Raw genomic sequence first — 21,605 nt, forward strand, 5'->3', positions numbered from 1 at the left:
ACTCCTTCCTGTTCCAACATGATTGCACACCAGTGCTCAAAGCAAGGTCCTTCAAGACATGGATGAGTGAGTTTGGTGTGGAGGAACTTGACTGTCCTGACCTCATCCTAGTGGAACATCTTTGGGATAAATAACAGCTTCAACTCTTCTGGAAAGGCTTTTGGAGTGTGTTTATGGGAACTTTTGACCATTCCTCTAGAAGTGGATTTGGTGGGTCAGGTACTGATGTTGGACAAGAAGGCCTGGCTCATATCATCCCAAATGTGTTCTATCAGGTTGAGGTCAGGACTCTGTGAAGTTCCTCCACACCAAACTCACTCATCCATGTCTTTATGGACCTTGCTTTGTGTACTGTGTGCAGTCCTGTTGGAACAGGAAGGGGTCATCCCCAAACTGTTCCCACAAAGCTGGGAGCATGAAATTGTCCAAAATGTCTTGGTATGCTGAAACATTGAGTTCCTTTCAGCCCAACACCTGAATTCAATAATTAGGAGGGGTGTCCCAAAACCTTTTGGCAATATAGTGTATGTTATAAAGCACTAGCTTTCATACCTACAAAGTAGGTGTACTCAATATGTACATTTATATTAAATATCTTACAGCCTGCCCCCCAGAGGATTTTGAGTGTTTTGATGGCACATTGTGTGTGATGAGGTCAGCGGTGTGTGATGGCCAAGCTCAGTGTACAGATGGGTCTGATGAACTAAACTGCAGCCGATATGCGGGCTGCCTCTCGGGTGACTGGACGTGCGAGAACAGCATTTGCATCTCACTGAGCCTCAGGTGCAATGGATTCAATGACTGTGGAGACAACTCGGATGAAGAAGGCTGTGGTGAGCTGAAATGGGTGATCTTTCAGCATGTTTTTTTTTTTTACATGCATTTTAGCTGATACTTAAACTAGTGTACAAACCTGTGCACCAGGACCTTGTGGAGATCTGAATGTGCGCTGTCCGAACGGATCATGTCTCTCTCTGAGAGAGAGGTGTGATGGTGTTGCTCAGTGTTCTGATGGGAGAGATGAGCCGGTTACATGTGGTATGACTGATTTTTGTTCGTTTTCAACCATACACACACACACACTGATGACATTTAGCCGTTAATCCTCATGGCTGTAAAAAGCGATACTGTTCATAGACTTTTCCAATCTGTATGAGTACAAGACCTCTGGTTTAAACTTGAAGTGGGGGAATAAACACCTCTTTCTTTACACATCTGAATACGGTCTTTAAAAACTTTTCAGGTAAAAGGTGTAGAGATAAAAATGGTGGCTGTAGCCACACTTGCACTGACCAGCTTTGGGGAGCGATGTGCTCTTGTCCCAGTGGGATGAAGCTCTCAGCAAATGGAGCAAAGTGTGAAGGTAAATTATTTTGCAGCTATTTTTAACAGACCCCTGGGAAAACGTGGTGCTGGCCAAACATCTAATATTATAATGCGATGGATGTTTTTCCTGCTGTTTAGATCTTGATGAATGTGCCCAGCCTTATGGACCCTGCATGCACACGTGTGTTAATACCAAAGGATCTTTTCAGTGCTTCTGTCAACCAGGTTTCCAACTACAAGGTGGTAACGTGTGCCAAGCACAAGGTACTCCCAACTAATCAGATATTCAGCATTCATCAATAAGGTACAGATTGTTGTATGTTAGTTTTCTCATTTTTTTTAAGCAAATGAGACAAAACTTCTGACCACCAAGAAGGGACTTCTAGGCCTGATTACTGTAAAGGACAGAACTTTCAAGACTCTCAGTGTGATTAACAGTAACCCAGTGGCTCTGGCTTTTGACTTTGCACGAAACTTTGTTTTTTGGGCTGATGGGAATGGAAGCATCTATAAAACAGAGGACCAGAAGAGCAAAGTCATTTATTCAGGTTAGTTGGACCCAGTGTGTGCCGTCAGTTTACTCCATGCCGCATCTTGTACACCAATTTTGGTGAAGTTTTGAAAAGCCAGACATTACAGTGGATAAAAATTATGGATAATATTTATTGGCATATGTATCATTTGTCTGTGGGTGGCCTTTCAGATTAAAAATGTCTATCGTCTCTGTTTGCAAGATGACTATGCCGCACTTTAATGAGACTTCTGGGTGGTTTTTTGCTTTTTATTTTTTAGGACAGATTGGCCTCAAGTCTCTAGCTGTTGACTGGCTCAGTGGACAACTTTACTGGACAAACTCGGCACTTAAAGGCATTTACACAGGAGCCTCTGATGGAAGTGCTGTTGGCATAGTCATGACCAAAGAGACAGATCCAACAGATTTGGTCCTCCTTCCCACTGAAAGGTGTGTGTGCGCTTGTACAGTATATTACACACATTCAGCGCACATTATGATGCTTCTCTAACTATTTGTTTCTTTGTAGCGCCATGTTTTGGATTAATAAAGGACCAAATTTTGTAATGACTATTGAGAAAGCAGGGATGGATGGCTTCTTAAGGTCGTCGCTGGTTATCGTCACTGCACAGTTACCCAGGGGCCTTACGTTAGATGTGGCAGCCCGAAGGTTGTATTGGCTAAGCGATTTCAGAAAGGTAGGGGCTTGTTACAATAATTAATAGAATAGCATTATTGAAATATCTTTTAGAAACGTGATACAATAAGATGTGATCCTCATGTTAGTGTCTGTATAATCTCTAGCCAAATTGGAGCAAAATGCCTCTAATTTGGGTGGATTAAATGTGTACAAACTAGTTTGTGAAAATGTTTTTCTTTTAACATAAAGAAAATCTGAGCTGCTTTTATTTTAAGAAAAATTGTATTTGGTGTGTTGCAGACAGTTGAGACCGTAAAGGTTGATGGTACAGGGCGACACACCTTTCGAGAATTCTTCAAAGGACGGACCGGTCAGAATCTGGCTGTGTTCAGTGGCTGGTTCTACTGGGCTGATGACGGGCGTTTGTGGCAAGCCCCTGTAACCCAGCCTAGTCAGAAGAGTTTTGTTCTGAAGGGAGAACCATCAACCATAATGGTCTATCATGAACTCCAGCAGCCTCGAGGTGTGTCAACTTCACTGGTAGATTTTGCTTCGCTAGATCTGAATGTGTGAAAGTGTACAAGGTATGTTTGTGTTCCACAGGTCTTTCTCCATGTAGAAAGTCAGGCTGTGTGCTCTGTATGCCTTCCCTAAGCAACCCTAGTGGTTTCACCTGCTCCTGCTCTGAAGGAAAGCTTCATGTGCAACATGGTTCATGTGGAAGTATGTTATGAAAATTGTGTGCATTATGAACTGTTGTAAAATTATATAACATTAACAATATTATTTAATGAATTAGTAGTTTTTTCCACTCGTTTCATTAAATGCACATTGGTTGGTTTATTTTTAAAAAATCCCCTACTGTAATAGGTTTTAAACTTGCCTATGCGACACCCACAAGCGTCTTCACACTGGAGTATACAACAGATGGTCCTATAAAATCTGTACTCTTCTCCTCTAATGAGGACATTCAGTCCTTTGATGTGGACTGGAAGAGAGGATGGATTATTTGGGCCAACCTTACGGGCCATTTGAAGGCCCGACTGCTCAGAGAAGGCCGCTCTGAATATATAGCAACTCTGAAGCCTGGTAATTTTGATTTATGGTGTACTTGTTTTATATTATTAATCTTAATCTGAATTGTTTTCTTAATCTTTGGTTTTCGTTTTTCTAAAGTGTGCATTGTCCAAGTCGACCAGAAGACTGGAAACTTGTATTGGGTTTCCTGTGATGAACTTTCTGTGGGCGCCACCCATATTAGCTTCCCTGATCAGAGCATTTCAAACCAGTTGTACCAGGCAAGTGGCGAGATCAATGACTTGCTTGTCGATTGGCAACGAGGTCAGTTGTACTGGCTGGAGGATGGTCAGATCATCAACATGAAGCTAGGCCTGTTGGGTGGAAATGCAAAAGCCATCTACAGTTCCGTGGATAAAAGTGTCAGCCGCTTTGTATTGGACAGGAAAGCAAACAGCTTCCTCTGGAGCTCACAGAACGGTCTGTAGTCTTTGACTTTTAGATAAACGATTGCATGAATATAGGTGTTTATAAATACAGGTATTGTCATGAAGTTGGTGAACGCATCATTTATGCGCTTTCAGAACTGCAAGTACTGAGTCTTCTGAAAATGAGAAAATACTCTGCTGGTAAAGGATGGACTTTTCCAGGCTTGATTGCAGCTGCCTATGAGCCCTATCTGGTGACGGTGCGCAGTGATGTCATCACGCTGTGGAAACGGCAAGATGGAACGCATGTGCAGGCTGTCGCTGTGGAGAGTGGCGTGGTTGACGTAACCATAGCGCTGAATGAATTTCAGCAAGGTCTGTAATGTGTGAAACCCTAGTGTAGATTTTGTCCTATAGAGCTAATCTGTTACAGCCGCCATGATTTTTGTAGTCCACTTTTTTCCTGTGACCGCTTCTTTTTGAGGTATATTTCACGCTACTCCAGATAATTGGAGCTAAATCGGGTTCTTTATTGAAACAAAGACAGTTCCTGAGGGTGATTGTCTTGCAGGTCAAGGTAAGGAAGGTTTCCCTTCCCCTGTCCTCTCACCCTGACTTCCTGTTTTAAAATGGCTACCTCCAGGATGTGCCAGAACACGTTCAATCCATTCCCTCCCCAAAGGGGGTACAAATTAATACATAACCAAATCTTGAGCACTAAAAGGAGGTGCACTTGTTGCTGATTTGTTTGATTCACGTTATACAATCCTTTTTTTTTTTTTTTTGTACAGTAAGTTGTACCATGCATAATTTGATCTTTTCCTCTTTGTGCCCATCATCCTTTCCTCAGATGCATTGGTGTCTGTTTCACAAGTGAGTTGTAAAAAGCCCTCAGTTTTGTGTAAAGGCACCATGCTGTGCATACCACAGGCTAAGCTATGTGACGGGACACGAGACTGTCCTGATGGATCAGATGAGGCTGCTTGTGTACAGTTGTGTTTAAATAAAGGTACTTGCCGATGAAACGATCTATATTTGGTGCCATGCTGTCTCGTGTGACTTGTGAAAGTTTGTGTTTTTCTTTCCCTTCTCTCTCCTAGGTGACTTCCAGTGTAAGGATCAGAGGACATGTGTTGCACAACCTCTGGTATGTAATGGTTACCCTGACTGTGCGGATGGTTCTGATGAGATGGACTGTCCCGCTACAACCACCACCAAAAATGTAGCAGCTCCCATAAAGTGTCGTTTGGGCTCAAAACCTTGTAAGGATGGCAGTGAATGTGTGCTGTACAGCCATGTGTGTGATGGAGAAGTTGACTGTAAAGATGAATCTGATGAAGACGGATGTGACCGTTGGTGCAAAGCTGGTAAATATGTATTACACTTTTTTCATGTGCAATCACGGTATAAGTATGAATTAATAGGTGATGTTTCTTCAGACCAGTTTCAGTGTGCTCATGGGAGGATGTGCATAGACAAGAAGTTGGTGTGTGATGGGACTCCTCAGTGCCAGGATCGCTCGGATGAAATGCATTGCTTTGCACGCACCAAGAGCTGCAGCCATCACTGTGACAATAAGACCCGCTGCATCCCAGAGAACTTCCTGTGTGACGGAGAGAGAGACTGCGTAGATGGCAGTGATGAAGCAGCCTGTCACAAGAGTTGTAATGGACATCAGCTCTTGTCACGATAAGATTTAGCATGTGTACATATATACACCATTTTGTCCATGAGTTTAATTTGACTTTTTTTTTCTTTTTTTTTTTTTTAAAGCTTCTGTCAATATGATTCCTAGAGTTGAATCTACTCCTGAACCAGTCTGTAAAAGCCCCTTAGTGAAATGTGAAGGCACGTCACTGTGCCTCAGCGAGTCTCAGCTGTGTGACGGGATGTTGGATTGTCCTGATGGGTTTGATGAGCTCCACTGTTTACATGCCTGTTCAGATCCAGGTAATGGGTTAATGCAGTGTTTGTAAAACATTGCTACTGAATCCAATACGTTTTCTGACTGCTTCCTTCTCCCCTGTGTAGGCCACTTCCTGTGCAAGAACAGAAGGAAGTGTATCGAACGAGCCCTGGTGTGTGATGGTCGCTCTGACTGTTCTGACGGTTCAGATGAGTTACAGTGTCCTACTTGTCCTCTGCACTGTGACGAGGGGACGGTGTGCCTGACCAGCCGGCAGTTCTGTGATGGACGAATGGACTGTAAAGATGGCTCGGATGAAAGGAACTGCTGTAGGTTCTGTTGTAATAAAGTTGTCTAAAAGTAATTAACTGAATGTGATCAAGTTTGATCTTTTTGGATGCATTTTGTAGATAAAGCTGGCAAAAAGGCTGCAGGAGCATCAGCCCTGAAATGTCCTCTGGGCTTCAAACCATGTAGAGATGGAAGCGAGTGCATTCTTTACAGTCATTTGTGTGATGGAGAAAAGGATTGCAAGGACGGTTCAGATGAGAAGGGCTGTGAACGGAAATGTAAAAAAGGTAGACATTTTGCCTCGTTATAACGATCACTGGCATACTGGTCAAAAATGAGTTGTCCCCCCCTCAACAGCTGCTTATATTATATTTTTATCATATTTGAAATTCCCCCCCTTGTAATACACCAGGCCAGTTTCAGTGTGCTCATGGGAGGATGTGCATAGACAAGAAGCAGGTGTGTGATGGGACTCCTCAGTGCCAGGATCGCTCTGATGAAATGGACTGCTTTACACGCACCAAGAGCTGCAGCCATCGCTGTGACGAGAAGACCCGCTGCATCCCAGAAAGCTTCCTGTGTGATGGCGAGAGAGACTGTGTAGACGGAACAGATGAAGCGGATTGCTGTGAGTTTTAGCGGTGTTGGGATGTCGCATCTTGTGGTCTAGTCTTAGAAATTTCTGCAATTCTGACTGATCCAAATAAGTTTATTTAATGAGATTGTTTAGTGGATGTTGCCCAACCAAGAGTAAAAGCAACAGATTAGGTTCATAATGCAGTGAATTTAAAGGAGTGTTATCTGATGTTTGTCTTTACAGCTATTGACACAGATAAAGGAGCTCTGAAATGTGCTGTGGGCTTCAAACCGTGTCGTGATGGAAGTGAGTGTATCCTCTACACTCATGTGTGTGATGGAAAAAAACACTGCAAGGACGGGTCAGATGAGGACGACTGTCAACGGAAATGTAATAATTTGGCAACTTTTAGTAAAAGATGTAGATGTTTTGTTCTGTCTTCCATTTAAATTGCTGTCTTGTGTCCCCAGCTGTTCCTGTAGCTCCTACTATGTCTACTCCTGAACCAGTCTGTAAAAGCCCCTTAGTGAAATGTGAAGGCGCGTCACTGTGCATCAGCGAGTCTCAGCTGTGTGACGGGATGTTAGATTGTCCTGATGGGTTTGATGAGCTCCACTGTTTACATGCCTGTTCAGATCCAGGTAATGTGTTAATACGGTAAATTTCTGAAAGTGATTCCTATTCGAATTTCTTACTGCTTCCTCTTTTCCCTGTGTAGGCCACTTCCTGTGTAAGAACAGAAGGAAGTGTATTGAACGAGCCCTGGTGTGTGATGGTCGCTCTGACTGTTCTGACGGTTCAGATGAGTTACAGTGTCCTACTTGTCCTCTGCACTGTGACGAGGGGACGGTGTGCCTGACCAGCCGGCAGTTCTGTGATGGACGAATGGACTGTAAAGATGGCTCGGATGAAAGGAACTGCTGTATGGGTTTTTCATTGTATTAATTTTTTAATTAAAATGGTGTCAATGCTTAGTAACTTTCTGGTCATGTTTTATAGACAAGAGTGACGAAGATAAAGGATCCCTGAAATGTGCTGTGGGCTTCAAACCATGCATGGATGGAAGTGAGTGTATCCTGTACACTCATGTGTGTGATGGAGAGAAGGACTGCAAGGACGGGTCAGACGAGGAGGGCTGTAAACGCAGTCGTAAGTGTCCACTCTTCTTCCGAAAAGATTTAGATTTCATACTGCATCACATCGATTTTTAATCACTGTTCCTTTGTTTCCAGCTTCTGTTACTGTGGCTCCTAGAGTTGAAACTTCTCCTGAACCAGTCTGTAAAAGCCCCTTAGTGAAATGTGAAGGCACGTCACTGTGCATCAGCGAGTCTCAGCTGTGTGACGGGATGTTGGATTGTCCTGATGGGTTTGATGAGCTCCACTGTTTACATGCCTGTTCAGATCCAGGTAATGGGTTAATGCAGCGTTTTTAAAACGTTGCTACCACTTATAACTGCTTCCTTCTCCCCTGTGTAGGCCACTTCCTGTGCAAGAACAGAAGGAAGTGTATCGAACGAGCCCTGGTGTGTGATGGTCGCTCTGACTGTTCTGACGGTTCAGATGAGCTACAGTGTCCTACTTGTCCACTGCACTGTGACGAGGGGACGGTGTGCCTGACCAGCCGGCAGTTCTGTGATGGACGAATGGACTGTAAAGATGGCTCAGATGAAAGGAACTGCTGTAGGTTCTGCTGTAATAGATTTTATTTAAAGGTAATTAACAGTGTGATCAGGGTTGATTTTTATTTATTTTTTTTTTTCTTCTGGATGTATTTTGTAGATAAAGCTGGTGAAAAGGTAGAACCTGCATCCCTGAAATGTCCTCTGGGCTTCAAACCATGTAGAGATGGAAGTGAGTGCATTCTGTACAGTCATTTATGTGATGGAGAAAATGACTGCAAGGATGGGTCGGATGAGAAGGGCTGTGAACGGAAATGTAAAAAAGGTAGACATTTTGCCTCGTTATAACGATCACTGGTATACTGGTCAAAAATGAGTCGTTGTCCCCCTAGTTCTAGTTAGTGGATTGTTTTAAATGCTGATTATATGGCCTCAACAGCTGCTTATATTATTTTATCATATTTGCAATTTTCCCTCATGATTTCCCCCCCACCCTTTTAATACACCAGGGCAGTTTCAGTGTGCTCATGGGAGGATGTGCATAGACAAGAAGCAGGTGTGTGATGGGACTCCTCAGTGCCAGGATCGCTCTGATGAAATGGACTGCTTTACACGCACCAAGAGCTGCAGCCATCGCTGTGACGAGAAGACCCGCTGCATCCCAGAAAGCTTCCTGTGTGATGGTGAGAGAGACTGTGTAGACGGAACAGATGAAGCAGATTGCGGTGAGTTTTAGCCTCCTCACAAAGCTCTTAGGCTGATTTTATTGATGCTGCTGTTGCCATGTTGTATAGAGTTGAAAGGATGAGCATATTGTGGATGAGCACAAGACAGTCATTGTGTACAGTATCCAGGTCAGATGGTCTACTCCATGTGGGACCATCCAGAGTTACCTGGTGCTCCAGAGTATCAGAATAATCACCCATTGTCATGGGTTGAGACTAGCCATACAGTAGAGGCTGGTCATCAGAAGGAGTACACGTTACAGGCTGACAAAGGGAATGGACATTAGTTATTCTCTTAACATGCATCAGTTTAAATGTAGATGTATGTTATGATCTAAAGATCTTTATCTTTACAGCTACTGATAATGGAGGTATGATCAACAGAAAGGCCTCTTCTGAAGCAGTGTCAGTAGATTTATCAGCTAAGCCTCCAGACTGCAGTAGCCCCTCAGTGTTGTGTGAAAGCACAGCCTCATGTATGTCCCCGGTTCAACTCTGCGATGGAAAGTTGGACTGTCCTGATGGTTCTGATGAGCTCTCCTGTATCGATTCGTGCCAAAATATGGGTAACGTGCACTTGTGTCTAGAATTTTGACTTGTCCTAGTAGCAGACCATATGCGAATAACACATTACTGTACTTTTCAAGGTGACTTCCTGTGTAAGAACAGAAGGAAGTGTATTGAGCGATATCTGGTGTGTGATGGACGCTCCGACTGCACTGATGGCTCTGATGAGATGGACTGTTCTGCTGCTGCAATGCCAAAAGAACCGGCAGCCATTAAGTGCCGTTTGGGCTCAAAGCTCTGTAATGATGGTAGTGACTGTGTGTTGAACACCCATATGTGTGATGGAGAGCTTGACTGTAAGGATGGCTCTGATGAAGAGGGCTGTGACCTTCAGTGTAATCCAGGTCAGATGTAATGAAAGTTATGCTGATTCACTATAATCCAGTGTCGTTTTGAGTGCCTCTGTATTTGCTCAAGTCCTCTTAACCACTTATTAGAATCCATGCTCAATGATTTTTTTTTTTTTTTAATCTTTACCCAGGTCAGTTTCAGTGTAGCCATGGCAGAAAGTGCATTGACAGAAAGCAGGTGTGTGATGGGATTCCTCACTGTCCAGATAACTCTGATGAATCAACATGCTGGCAGCCTACGAGAAGCTGCGCACTGCGATGTGATCAAAACAGTCTCTGTATTCCAGAGGTTTTTATCTGCAATGGGGTCAGGGACTGCTGGGATGGATCGGATGAAACTGACTGTGGTAAGTCAACTTTGACCTTAATCAGCCAGAATTTCACCAGTGGGACAGATCTAGTAGAGATGGTGATTGGGGGTCAATCTCTAGTCTCCTGATCTCTTGATCATTTTCAGCAGGCAACCCTGGACCACATTCCCGTTGCAAAACCCCATTTATTCCATGTCTGGCAACCTCAAAGTGCATCTCCCAGAATCAGCTCTGTGATGGCAGAAAGGACTGCGCCGATGGGTCTGACGAAAGACCATGCCTTCAGAGCTGTCCCTATGATGGTGGTAAGAGGGTTTTGTTTTCCCCCCAAACATTACAATGTTTTTGAAAAGTTCCTTAAAACCTAATCTGTTCTTTTCTAGATGACTTTTTGTGTAAAGATAGGAGAAGATGCATTGACAGGAAGCTGGTCTGTGATGGGCGTGTGCACTGCACTGATGCTTCTGATGAGGTGGACTGTCCAACTCTGTCCCCTTACACCTCTGAAGAGACTCCCACAAAGTGCCGTTTGGGTTTGAGGCCCTGTAAGGATGGTAGTGACTGTATCCTGTACAGTCATGTTTGTGATGGAGAGGCGGATTGCAAAGATGGATCTGATGAAGAGGGATGTGACATGAATTGTAAACCTGGTGAGAAAACGTGATGTGCCCAAAAAAAAAAAAATCATCTCTGTGGTTCTGACCTGAACAGTTTTCTCCTTTTGAAACCATTTCTAGGGCAGTTTCAGTGTGCTCATGGAAAGAAGTGCATTGATGCTACCCTTGTGTGTGATGGTAAGCCACATTGTCAGGATCGTTCTGATGAACTGGACTGCTTCAAACGCACCAAGAGCTGCAGCCATCGCTGTGACAACAAGACCCGCTGCATCCCAGAAAACTTCCTGTGTGATGGAGAGAGAGACTGCGTAGATGGCACAGATGAAGCAGATTGCGGTAAAACCTTCAGATTCGTTCTCGTTGTAGGCATATACACCAACCAGGCATAACATTATGACCACCTGCCTAATATTGTGGCATTCAAATTTTTATTAATAAATAACTTTTCACGTAGCCTCCTGGGGGTCCCGCGGCAGGATCTCTAATTGCCGTGGCCCGGGTTCGATTCCTGGGCAGGGTGCTAACCTAGCCAGTTGAAGAGTTAACTCCCTAAGCCCGGGTTAAATGGGTGGGTTGTGTCAGGAAGGGCATCCAGTGTAAAACCTGTGCCGAATTGAAACATGTGAACCAAATGATCCACTGTGGTGACCCCAAAGAGGGAGCAGCTGAAAGAACAACATTAATAAATACCTTTCATGTATTCTGAAATGCTTTAAGGGATTTAATTATCTTTACTGTTTCCACAATAATTTGTACATTTATTGCTACCTACTTGGCTTAGTTTACCAGAAACATAAATGTTGGATTAAAAAAAATCTGGAATGTTCCATAAAGAATGTAGGCATCCTCTAGCAAAATCTGCTGGAGTGTATTTTATACTCCAGTCTTGTGCATCTTAAATGCTTGTGTTTATTTATATTAAATTATAATGTATCCCATTCTATAGGCTACCCTACACAGCTGAGAAGTTGTGATGCGCCTTCTGTGTTGTGTCGAGGGGGAAAATTGTGCATCTCTATCACTAAACTGTGTGATGGAAAGCGCGACTGTCCAGATGGCTTTGATGAAGAGTCTTGCCTCAGCAGATGTCCAAAAAGAGGTCGTGGGTCTTACTACTTAAGGACATGAAATCCATCGTATTACAAATTGGAAGTGTAACGGGTTTGTCTGGGAATTTGTCTGAATTGCTATTTGTTTTGTTCAACATTAGGTGACTTTCTGTGTAAGGACGGGCGGAAATGTGTTGGGAGTGGTTTATTGTGCGATGGCCGTTCTGACTGCACCGATGGCTCTGATGAGGAGAAATGTCCCAGTGCTTCTATAAAGCCGGATGTAGCAGGTCCGGTAAAGTGCCGTTTGGGCTGGAAACCTTGTAAGGACAGGAAGGAATGTGTGTTGTACAGTCATGTATGTGATGGAGAGGAGGACTGCAAAGATGGCTCTGATGAACAAGACTGCCAGAGTCAGTGTAGACCAGGTAAAGTCTAAAACAGCTGTGAAATCATTTAGTCATTAACGGCATATTCTTATTGTGCCTTTTTTGCAATTTTCTTTCCCCCCAGACCAGTTTCAGTGTGCTCATGGGAAGATGTGCATAAACAAGAAGCAGGTGTGTGATGGGACTCCTCAGTGCCAGGATCGCTCGGATGAAATGGACTGCTTTACACGCACCAAGAGCTGCAGCCATCGCTGTGACAATAAGACCCGCTGCATCCCAGAAAGCTTCCTGTGTGATGGCGAGAGAGACTGTATCGATGGAACAGATGAAGCGGACTGTAGTGAGCACCATTTTTCAAAATAACATGGTTAACAAAATTGCTTAATATTTAACAACCTGTTTTTTCTACCATGGTCTGGGGTAATTCTTTTACTTTCTGTGATGCTTTAATCCTTTTTATGAGATTCATAAAATGCATCTGGAACGGAGTGCTGTAGAAGCACATTTAGGTGTCCGCACTTTGCTTAAGAAGTGATGATGGTTAGATTTGGTGATGTGGTTGCGTTTTTAAATGCCTGGACTACCAAAATGAAGATTTCAGATTCTGCTTTGAAAAGACAAATACCAAATCACACGTCAAATTTCAACCTGTTTGTCTTTTGTGGGCTGTGTTTAAAACACTGAATGTGGCCGTAACACTTTCCTATCCTTTATCGGGTGCACGTGATCTAGCACAAGGACTGAAGTGTCTAAAGTTATGAGTTACTTCAGAGGTTAAGTCGATTTTTTTTATATATTAAAACATTCTGATTTTACAGGTAAGAGTGATAAAGCTTCAGGAACTTCATCTCTGAAATGTGCTGTGGGCTTCAAACCGTGTCGTGATGGAAGTGAGTGTATCCTCTACACTCATGTGTGTGATGGAGAGAAAGACTGCAAGGACGGGTCAGATGAGGACGACTGTAGACGGAAATGTAATAATTGGCAACTTTTACTAAAAGATGTAGATGTTTTGTTCTGTCTTCCATTTAAATTGCAATTTTGTTCTGTAGCTCCTAGTGTTGCGGCGACCCCTGTAGCTCCTACTATGTCTTCTCCTGAACCAGTCTGTAAAAGCCCCTTAGTGAAATGTGAAGGCACGTCACTGTGCATCAGCGAGTCTCAGCTGTGTGACGGGATGTTAGATTGTCCTGATGGGTTTGATGAGCTCCACTGTTTACATGCCTGTTCAGATCCAGGTAATGTGTTAATACGGTAAATTTCTGAAAGTGATTCCTATTCGAATTTCTTACTGCTTCCTCTTTTCCCTGTGTAGGCCACTTCCTGTGTAAGAACAGAAGGAAGTGTATCGAACGAGCCCTGGTGTGTGATGGTCGCTCTGACTGTTCTGACGGTTCAGATGAGTTGCAGTGTCCTACTTGTCCTCTGCACTGTGACGAGGGGACGGTGTGCCTGACCAGCCGGCAGTTCTGTGATGGACGAATGGACTGTAAAGATGGCTTCGATGAGAAGAAATGCTGTAGGGTTTTTTTTTTCCTTATTGCAGTCAAGTTAGTTTGTAATCGGAGAAAATGTAGTGTCTTGCTGCAATACATCTGAATGTATTTTACAGACACTGGTAACAAAAACGCTGCAGGAGCTTCATCGCTGAAATGCCCACTGGGCTTCAAACCATGCAGGGATGGAAGTGAGTGTATCCTTTACAGTCACGTGTGTGATGGAGAGAGAGACTGCAAAGACGGGTCAGATGAGAAGGACTGTGAACGGCAGTGTAAAAAAAGTAGGAATTGAGATTTGACCTTGTATTCATCAGTCACTGGTTAATGTTGCCGTCTTTGTATTTTAATGTACTTTTTGAAATATTTTGCTAGGACCAAAGGGAACCTCTGTGTTGGTTTGCTATGACTTTGATCAGATTAGCCGGAGTAACCGGTTTGTTTGTTCATTCTTTAAGGCCAGTTCCAATGTGCTCATGGGATGATGTGTATAGACAAGAAGCTGGTGTGTGATGGGACTCCTCACTGTCAGGATCGCTCTGATGAAATGAACTGTTTCAAACTGTCCGAGTCCTGCAGCCATTACTGTGATAACAGGAGCCGCTGCATCCCTGAAACGTTCCTTTGCGACGGCCAGAGAGATTGTTCAGATGGCACGGATGAGACCGGCTGTGGTGAGGGTGCTATTTTTTATTTTTTTTTAAAAAGGTGGTCAGTTGTTTGTACCATATGTGTGTAAAATTGGTGTTATGATCTTTCAGCGAAGGAGCAGTGTTTACGTGGACAATTTCAGTGTGCCAGTGGACAGTGTGTACCTGCAAGTGCCCGCTGTGATGGTCATGCAGATTGCCACGACCAGTCTGATGAGAAGAACTGTCGTAAACCTCCACACTGCCCCCTAGAGCTGCGCTGCCCTAATAGCCATGTGTGCCTGCTGAAAGAGTGGTTCTGTGATGGAGACAAAGACTGCACTGATGGATCTGATGAACAGGTATGAGATTCAGAACAATGGGAAATGATGCGTCTCCTATAGACGCTGTAATATTTTTTTTTTTTTCCTTCCTTCCTGTAGAACTGTACATCCCCTCCCATGCAATGTGGAATGTTCCAGTGGCCTTGTGCATCTAAAGATCAGTGCATTCCCACATTCTGGAGATGTGATGGAGTTAAGGACTGTAAAGACCAGAGTGATGAAGCTGGATGTGAGAAATCTTAATACCAATAAAACTGCACATAATGTAGCACCTATGAATGTGTAAACTATTACTGTAGAATTTTTTTAATAGTCAAGAAATTAAAATGATATCCTTTTAGCAAGCTTTCTTAACTTTTCAGGTTGTATAGCTGAAAAGATTTAAAGTATTTGGATTTCGACCTCCGATCTGTATCTTAGATGGAATAATTTCTGTTGCAAGAGAAATGAACCGTATAAACATCACATTTGCATTCGGAGGTAGATTAAGAAGGAATGAAGGTAAAGATCTTGAAATTTGGTTTTAGGTGGCCCGGTAAAATGCCCCATGCACATGTTCAAGTGTGGCAGCGGTGAGTGTTTGGACTTCAGGCTGGTGTGTGATGGCACTGCTAACTGTTTGGACGAGTCTGATGAAGGTCCTGGGTGTCTCGGCAACAATTGCTCCAGTCCACGCCCTCGACAATGCGAGCACTACTGTGTCAACACTCCCCATGGAGCGGTTAGTCATTCCCCCGTATATTTACATGAATACATTTTAATTTGTTTTGGAAATAAGAGCCAGTTTATTATACAGGGGCGGGTTTATTACGGGTATAAAATTACTCTGGGGCCAGTGCTGGGAAGTTCTCTAGCTGCAAATTTACTACTTATGTTATAACTAGTATGATGAAGGTGGTCCGGTTAGAAAGCAAGTTTTTGGCTGTACAATTCAGTATATTGATGGTCCATGTGTTTTTTCCTTCTTTTTCATCTCTCAGAGGTGTGGGTGTCGAGCAGGCTTCACGATCCAGGCAGATGGTTTGTACTGTGCAGATGTAGATGAGTGCACAGAGGTTCAGCCTCCTGTGTGCAGCCACAGATGCATGAACACTCAAGGCTCCTACATATGCCAGTGTCCTCCAGGTTTTATACTGGAGCCAGACGGAAGCAGCTGTAAGGCACCAAGTATGTCCAGTTGGTCTTTATGTGTCTTACTGCAATAAAAATTCAAATGTACATGCTCATAATTGTATCTATTGCATTAATGTAGTCTAATCACCATTTGTATGTAATAGTACAGTGAATACCTGGTCTCGCCTGATTAGTGAATCAAGCACCTTCATTAGTCCTACATCCCGGTTCCTTTCTTGCAGAGGAGCCCAGTCTGTTGGCATCAGTGCAGTATGAGGTGCTGTTTATGGGCCTGAGAAGCAGCAACATGCAGATGCTTCTTCCCCCAGGCCAGAAGCCAATCTTCTCTCTGGATTATGATCTGCAGGAACAGCGGGTCTTCTGGGTCTGTCTGCAGGAGGAAAGCATCAAATATGCAGTGCATGGAGAAAAGGGTCATGTCAAGACGCTTGTTAAAGGTTTGAAATATGATGCAAATTAACATGTGCGTCATCTTTTATGAATAATGTGCAATATATGAGAGCAGAATTGTTAATCAGAAGTTAACAAGATTAACTGAAGTCACTTTAACAATATATTTAACAGCTATGGATATTTTCTTTAACATGCCCACAAAAAATGTCTTCTCCCTAAATAGGTGTGAAAACCGACTCGATTGCTGTAGACTGGGTTGCAGGAAACCTGTACTGGGTGGATGGAGTCGCTGGCCAGATTTTAGCTGTAAGGATTAGTGACCATGTGGTGAAGCGACAAAACGTCACTGTGATTCTAGATGAAGACCTGGAGCAGCCTCGTTCTCTGGTGCTTCTGCCTCAGAAAGGGTGAGCAAGGCCCCTTTTAAGACTTATAATTTAATCCTTTTCCCCACACTGCACTTGTGAAGATGGGTTGACTTTCCTTTTAGACAATTTTATTCAAATCTTTCTAGGATAATGCTGTGGTCGGAGATTGGGAAGGAGTCCCAGATTGAACGAGCCGGCATGGACGGTTCAGAGAGGAAAGTGCTGCTCAGCCATGGTTTAAACTGGCCAATAGCCTTAGCTGTGGATATTGTGAGTGACCGAATCTACTGGGCAGATGAGAAGCTCAAGTGCATTGGTTCAGCCTCAATGAATGGCGAGGATATCAGGGTGAATGAAGTTGTTTTTTGTTTCTCACCCCCCCCCCCCCCCCCCCAACGTGATGCATCATTTCCAGTGATCCAAAAGCTTTGTGCAAGCCTGTAATGGTTTTGGGAAAACACTCTGTAGATTGGAACATCAAATGGAAAGTAATCCACCCCCCCCCTTTCTCTCCCCTGTGTGAAGATGCTGCAGTTGACCGAGACTTCAAGCCCTTTCTCTGTGGCCGTGTTTAACGACATGGTGTACTGGTCTGACGCCGAGAGAATGGCCATCCGTGGAGCTCACAAAATCACTGGCAAGAACCACAAAGTTATTATCAAAAGACCTGGCCAACCATTTGGGCTCAAAGTAAGCATTCATCTCCCTTACATGGTTGCACATTGAATGAATGATTACTTGAATGAAAATATTCAAAATGTACAAAATTGAGTTTGTTTCCTTATTCCAGGTTGTCCACCCCCTTGTGCAGTCTAAGGTGCTTAACCCCTGTGAGAGACTCCGATGTTCTCACATGTGTGTGCTAGCCCCAGGAGTCAGCGTGTTATGTCGTTGCCCAGCAAGACTGCTGTTGGCTGAAGACGGAGTTACCTGTAGTTCACCTGAAAACTCCTCTGAATCTTTCCTACTGCTGCTTTCTCCTACTAGACTCACAAAGGTATAAAAACAAGGCTTCAAAGACAGTTTGGAGTATGTTAGTCTCTCAGTTTACAATTAAGTTCTTGGCACAATTTTAAAAAGTACTATTTCTGCTCTGTATAGGTTTTCACTGGAAACCTGCACAGGCAGGTTGGACTAAAGCAGTGGCCTGCCCACAATGCCCAGTCTCTCCCTGGCATAAATGAAGCCTCAGATCTAGACCTGGTTCTTAGTGACAACACGCTCTACGTGGCAGATATCAGCCAGGCTTCTGTGGCTCAGGTTAAACTGGGTGACTCCACATTGACTCCTGAGGGCCTGATCTTGCATTTACCTGGGGATACATTGACTGCACTTGCTGTGGACTGGATCACACACAACTTGTATTGGAGCAGCAGCAAGAAGCCTCAGATCTATGTCACATCAGCTGATGGGAAGTTCACCTGCATGGTTCTGCAGGCTGGGTTTCAGGATGCCACCTCTATTGCGTTACACCCACCCACAGGCAGGATGTGCTTCACAGCCATGGGGTTATCAGGGAAAGACGTTGTACCCCAGGTGGACTGTGCTGCCATGGATGGCCGGAATCAAATGTTGCTTTGGAAGAAAACGCAGCTTCCCAATTTTCTGACTTTTTCAAGTCAGGGTACAACAGTTTACTGGGCAGATATTGGTAAGTTGTGTTTTTTTTGTTTTTTTAAAAAAAAGAGGTGGGTGACTGTAGCATTGCACTTTCAACCTGTATGACGGAGACAATTTTTAACTTAAAGACCTAAATGTATTGCCCAGGATGGTTATTAGATTGTATTTGCTTTTTATGCATCATTCAGTATCTTGGATCATGTGATTTGTGTTTGTTGGACTAAATGTGCTTAGAAGTTAGCATTCATTCTAAACTCTCTTAGGCATTGTTTTAGAATAATCACTGCTGTGTGCTTACCACCTTTTTTTAATAACTAGTGCACTACCTCTCCCTTTACAGCCACTGAAGTGATTTGCTCTGTGAACATTGATGGATCAAATTACAGGGAATATAAAACTGGAACCGGATCTCCTTTAATTGTGTCTTTAACCCGAAGTGAAAATATACTCTTCTGGATCACCCGGTACAATGGTAAAGACTACATCAGCTTGTAGTTCACATGGGGGGTGTTTTTTTATTTATACCAGCAGATGGCGATGTAGTGTTTTCAAAACTGTTGCTGCATGCATGGGCCTCCTTTAACTGATAGGATTCTTTGTGGTATTTCTACCATAGTGCTCATTTTTGTTACTCACTGTTGTGATTGTGTATGAGAGATCTGTGTGATTAATATTTCTCTGTTGTACGTAATGAATTCCTTGCAGGCACCACAAAGGTGTGGTACAGTGATGGCATCCAGCCTAAGCAGTTGTGGTTTGAAGTGCAAACACACATAATAGCACTGAAGGCATACAGTGCAAACAGCCAGAAAGGTATTCTCATTATGCACTTCTCACACCTATGTCATTTCTTTCTCTTCTACTGCATCTTTTCTGTTCTATTTAAGTTTCACCCAGAGGACTCTATTTGAACAAGTGAGGTTATGCGATACCTCCTGGCCTGCAGAACTAGTTCAAGTGGCCACATTTCAGGCCTCTCCTTTTTACCAGGCCTCTTACTCATGCCCACATAGCTGTAGAACTAGTCCAGCAACCAGATGCATACTTTGCATACCAGTGTTGACATTTCAGATCTACTAGTTCTCTTGTTTTCAAAAAAAAAAGAAATACATGAGGGGTTTTTTTTGGTTTCATATATTGTTTGTTCTCTCTTGGAATCAGGAACCAACCCATGTGCAGAGAATAATGGTGGTTGTAGCCACTTGTGCTTGGCGTACCCAGGGGGGCGAACATGCCGCTGTACGCAAGGCTACATTGCCGTAAATGACGTCGAGTGTATTCCAGGTCTGCAGTGCCCATCAGGCTCAAAGCCTTGCAGAGACCAATACAAGTGCCTCTCCACTACCAGGTTTTGTGACCAAATCCCAGATTGCCAGGATGGCTCGGATGAAGAGGGCTGCCATAGTAAGGAGAATGAGGTGTTGGTCGGCACGACTGGCCGGTCTTGCAATTCTGAGTTCTGTAATGGTCAAGGGCGCTGTATGATGCACAAAGGGAAAGCAGTCTGTGAGTGTTTGCAGGGATACAGTGGGCAGTTCTGCCAGGATAAGGCATCCAGCAGCATTCCTGTTGTCCTTACAGTCCTCTTTATTGTCTGCCTAGTTATTGTGGCTGCAGCAGTTCTAAAATGGAGGTATGCTCATCTGGTTACTGTTTTTGGATGTGGTTGCTGACTAGTCTGAATACTGATGTGGTTCATCCCTGTTATTATTTGCAGACGATGGAAATCCGGAAGAGGCCAGCCCATTGATAAGGAAACTCTCATGAAGGACATGGAGGAACAGGAAGCATGCACTGAAAACTTTTCAAATGAACTCTACAACCCAGTGGCGGAGGTAGCAAGTTTAAGTTCAAGCTTTAGAATTTAAATGTAGACCTCCAGCTTAGAACCCATCATGTCTGGACAAATTGGAGGATTACTTTAGCTGTGGAACCTGTGCTGACAATCAGACCAGTTTAATTTTTAGAGCGTTACTAGCCAGTCGGAGGGCAGGACTACATCACACTTTTCAAATTCAGACCCGGACCTTTAGAGTAAAGCCATGTGTGTTGCTGGGTAATTTTTAGTATTTTATTCAGCTTTAAATCTATAAAATTCTCTGTATTTTTGTTTAAAAAGCATGTTCGATGTATTTTTAAATAAGAATATGGATTAATGTATTTGGTCTCTATACTATTGTCTTTCTGTCTTTCACAGGAACAAGCCACACCTGTTGATTGATCAAATTAAAATAAAATGTATTGAGCTGAAAACTTTGACTTTTCATTTTTAATGGCCTGAAGTCCTGAGCTTCTGACTCAACCTCAAACCTTATGCAAACTGTGAACATACCTTAGCAGTTGTGTACAGACTGTTTGGCATCTTGTTTGTCCTGTTCAACATGCTGCAGTTGCACATGAGGACCTGTTTTTGTCTAGTCATGCAAGAATGATTCGTTACTCTCTGGGGCAAAAGCTGCATTACTTCCAGACACACAACTTGGCTAAAGTACAGCCACAAAAAAAAAATGAATATATGTATAGCTAGAAGTTGGAGTGGACTGAAATGCCTTGTTGATGAGAGAAGGCCAAGGATAATGGCTAGGATAATTTGAGCTGATTTGTAAAGCAACGGTAACTCGAATAACCACTCCTTTACAATCATGATGACCATCTCAAAATTTAGATTTACAGGACCACATAAGCTACCATTCCAGTCAGCCCTAACAGGAGTCTGAGGCTACAGTGGATACAGGCTTGCCTAAACTGGACAGTAGATGTTTTGGAAGATCCTAGGAATCACGATTTCTGCCACAACATGCGGACAGTAGGAGAACAGCATAAATCCATTAATACACCACCCAAGAGTTGAACGTTTTAGAATGGGGGGGTTAAATTTAAGACAGTAGGCCATAAGTGAGAATCATTCAAGACTTTCTAAAGCAGAAAAATTTATACTGGATTAAATTGAAACCATATGTGCTAGGATGGATTGGTGCAGTGCTAAAGTTAAAACTGGGCTGAAATCTCAATTCAATTTTATTTGTATAGTGCATTTACCAATGGACATTGTCACGAAGCTTTACAGAGCATGAGAAACATGGTACAAATGTCCAGGATTACTGTTAGACAAAATTATCCCTAGTGAGCAAGCCTGAGGAGACTGCGGCAAGGGAAAAAACTCCCTTAGATGGTGAGAGGAACCAGACTTGAAAGGGAACCACATCCTCATTTGGGTCACACCGTAGGCATAGAAGGCATAATTTGCGTTTGCAAATTATTATTAATCTGAAAAGTATTGTACATTTGGCATTCGT

General features: G+C 43.3%; 2 protein-coding genes across 2 annotated transcripts; both read left to right on the plus strand.

Annotated features, from left to right (window-relative positions):
* Window positions 1-5,875: 5,875 nt before the first annotated feature.
* LOC131367178 (very low-density lipoprotein receptor-like) lies at window positions 5,876-7,178 on the plus strand. The gene is made up of 6 exons (XM_058412443.1): window positions 5,876-5,879; window positions 5,954-6,157; window positions 6,239-6,406; window positions 6,532-6,747; window positions 6,940-7,025; window positions 7,167-7,178. Exons 1-6 carry the CDS (start codon window positions 5,876-5,878, stop codon window positions 7,176-7,178), a joined length of 690 nt encoding a protein of 229 aa, XP_058268426.1.
* si:dkey-88l16.3 (low-density lipoprotein receptor-related protein 1B) lies at window positions 7,177-20,513 on the plus strand. Its single transcript, XM_058411664.1, has 35 exons — window positions 7,177-7,337; window positions 7,415-7,618; window positions 7,696-7,845; window positions 7,929-8,105; window positions 8,175-8,378; window positions 8,478-8,642; window positions 8,827-9,042; window positions 9,399-9,608; window positions 9,690-9,953; window positions 10,091-10,306; window positions 10,417-10,575; window positions 10,654-10,920; window positions 11,008-11,223; window positions 11,834-11,986; window positions 12,098-12,364; window positions 12,450-12,665; window positions 13,144-13,299; window positions 13,378-13,563; window positions 13,641-13,844; window positions 13,938-14,105; window positions 14,280-14,495; window positions 14,583-14,812; window positions 14,894-15,023; window positions 15,322-15,515; window positions 15,775-15,961; window positions 16,150-16,365; window positions 16,545-16,728; window positions 16,836-17,037; window positions 17,215-17,379; window positions 17,480-17,686; window positions 17,791-18,340; window positions 18,650-18,781; window positions 19,015-19,122; window positions 19,471-19,942; window positions 20,027-20,513. Exons 1-35 carry the CDS (start codon window positions 7,187-7,189, stop codon window positions 20,175-20,177), a joined length of 7,293 nt encoding a protein of 2,430 aa, XP_058267647.1. The 5' UTR covers window positions 7,177-7,186; the 3' UTR covers window positions 20,178-20,513.
* Window positions 20,514-21,605: the final 1,092 nt, after the last annotated feature.

The sequence above is a fragment of the Hemibagrus wyckioides genome, linkage group LG16 (assembly GCF_019097595.1).
Source record: "Hemibagrus wyckioides isolate EC202008001 linkage group LG16, SWU_Hwy_1.0, whole genome shotgun sequence".
Lineage (NCBI taxonomy): Eukaryota > Metazoa > Chordata > Actinopteri > Siluriformes > Bagridae > Hemibagrus > Hemibagrus wyckioides.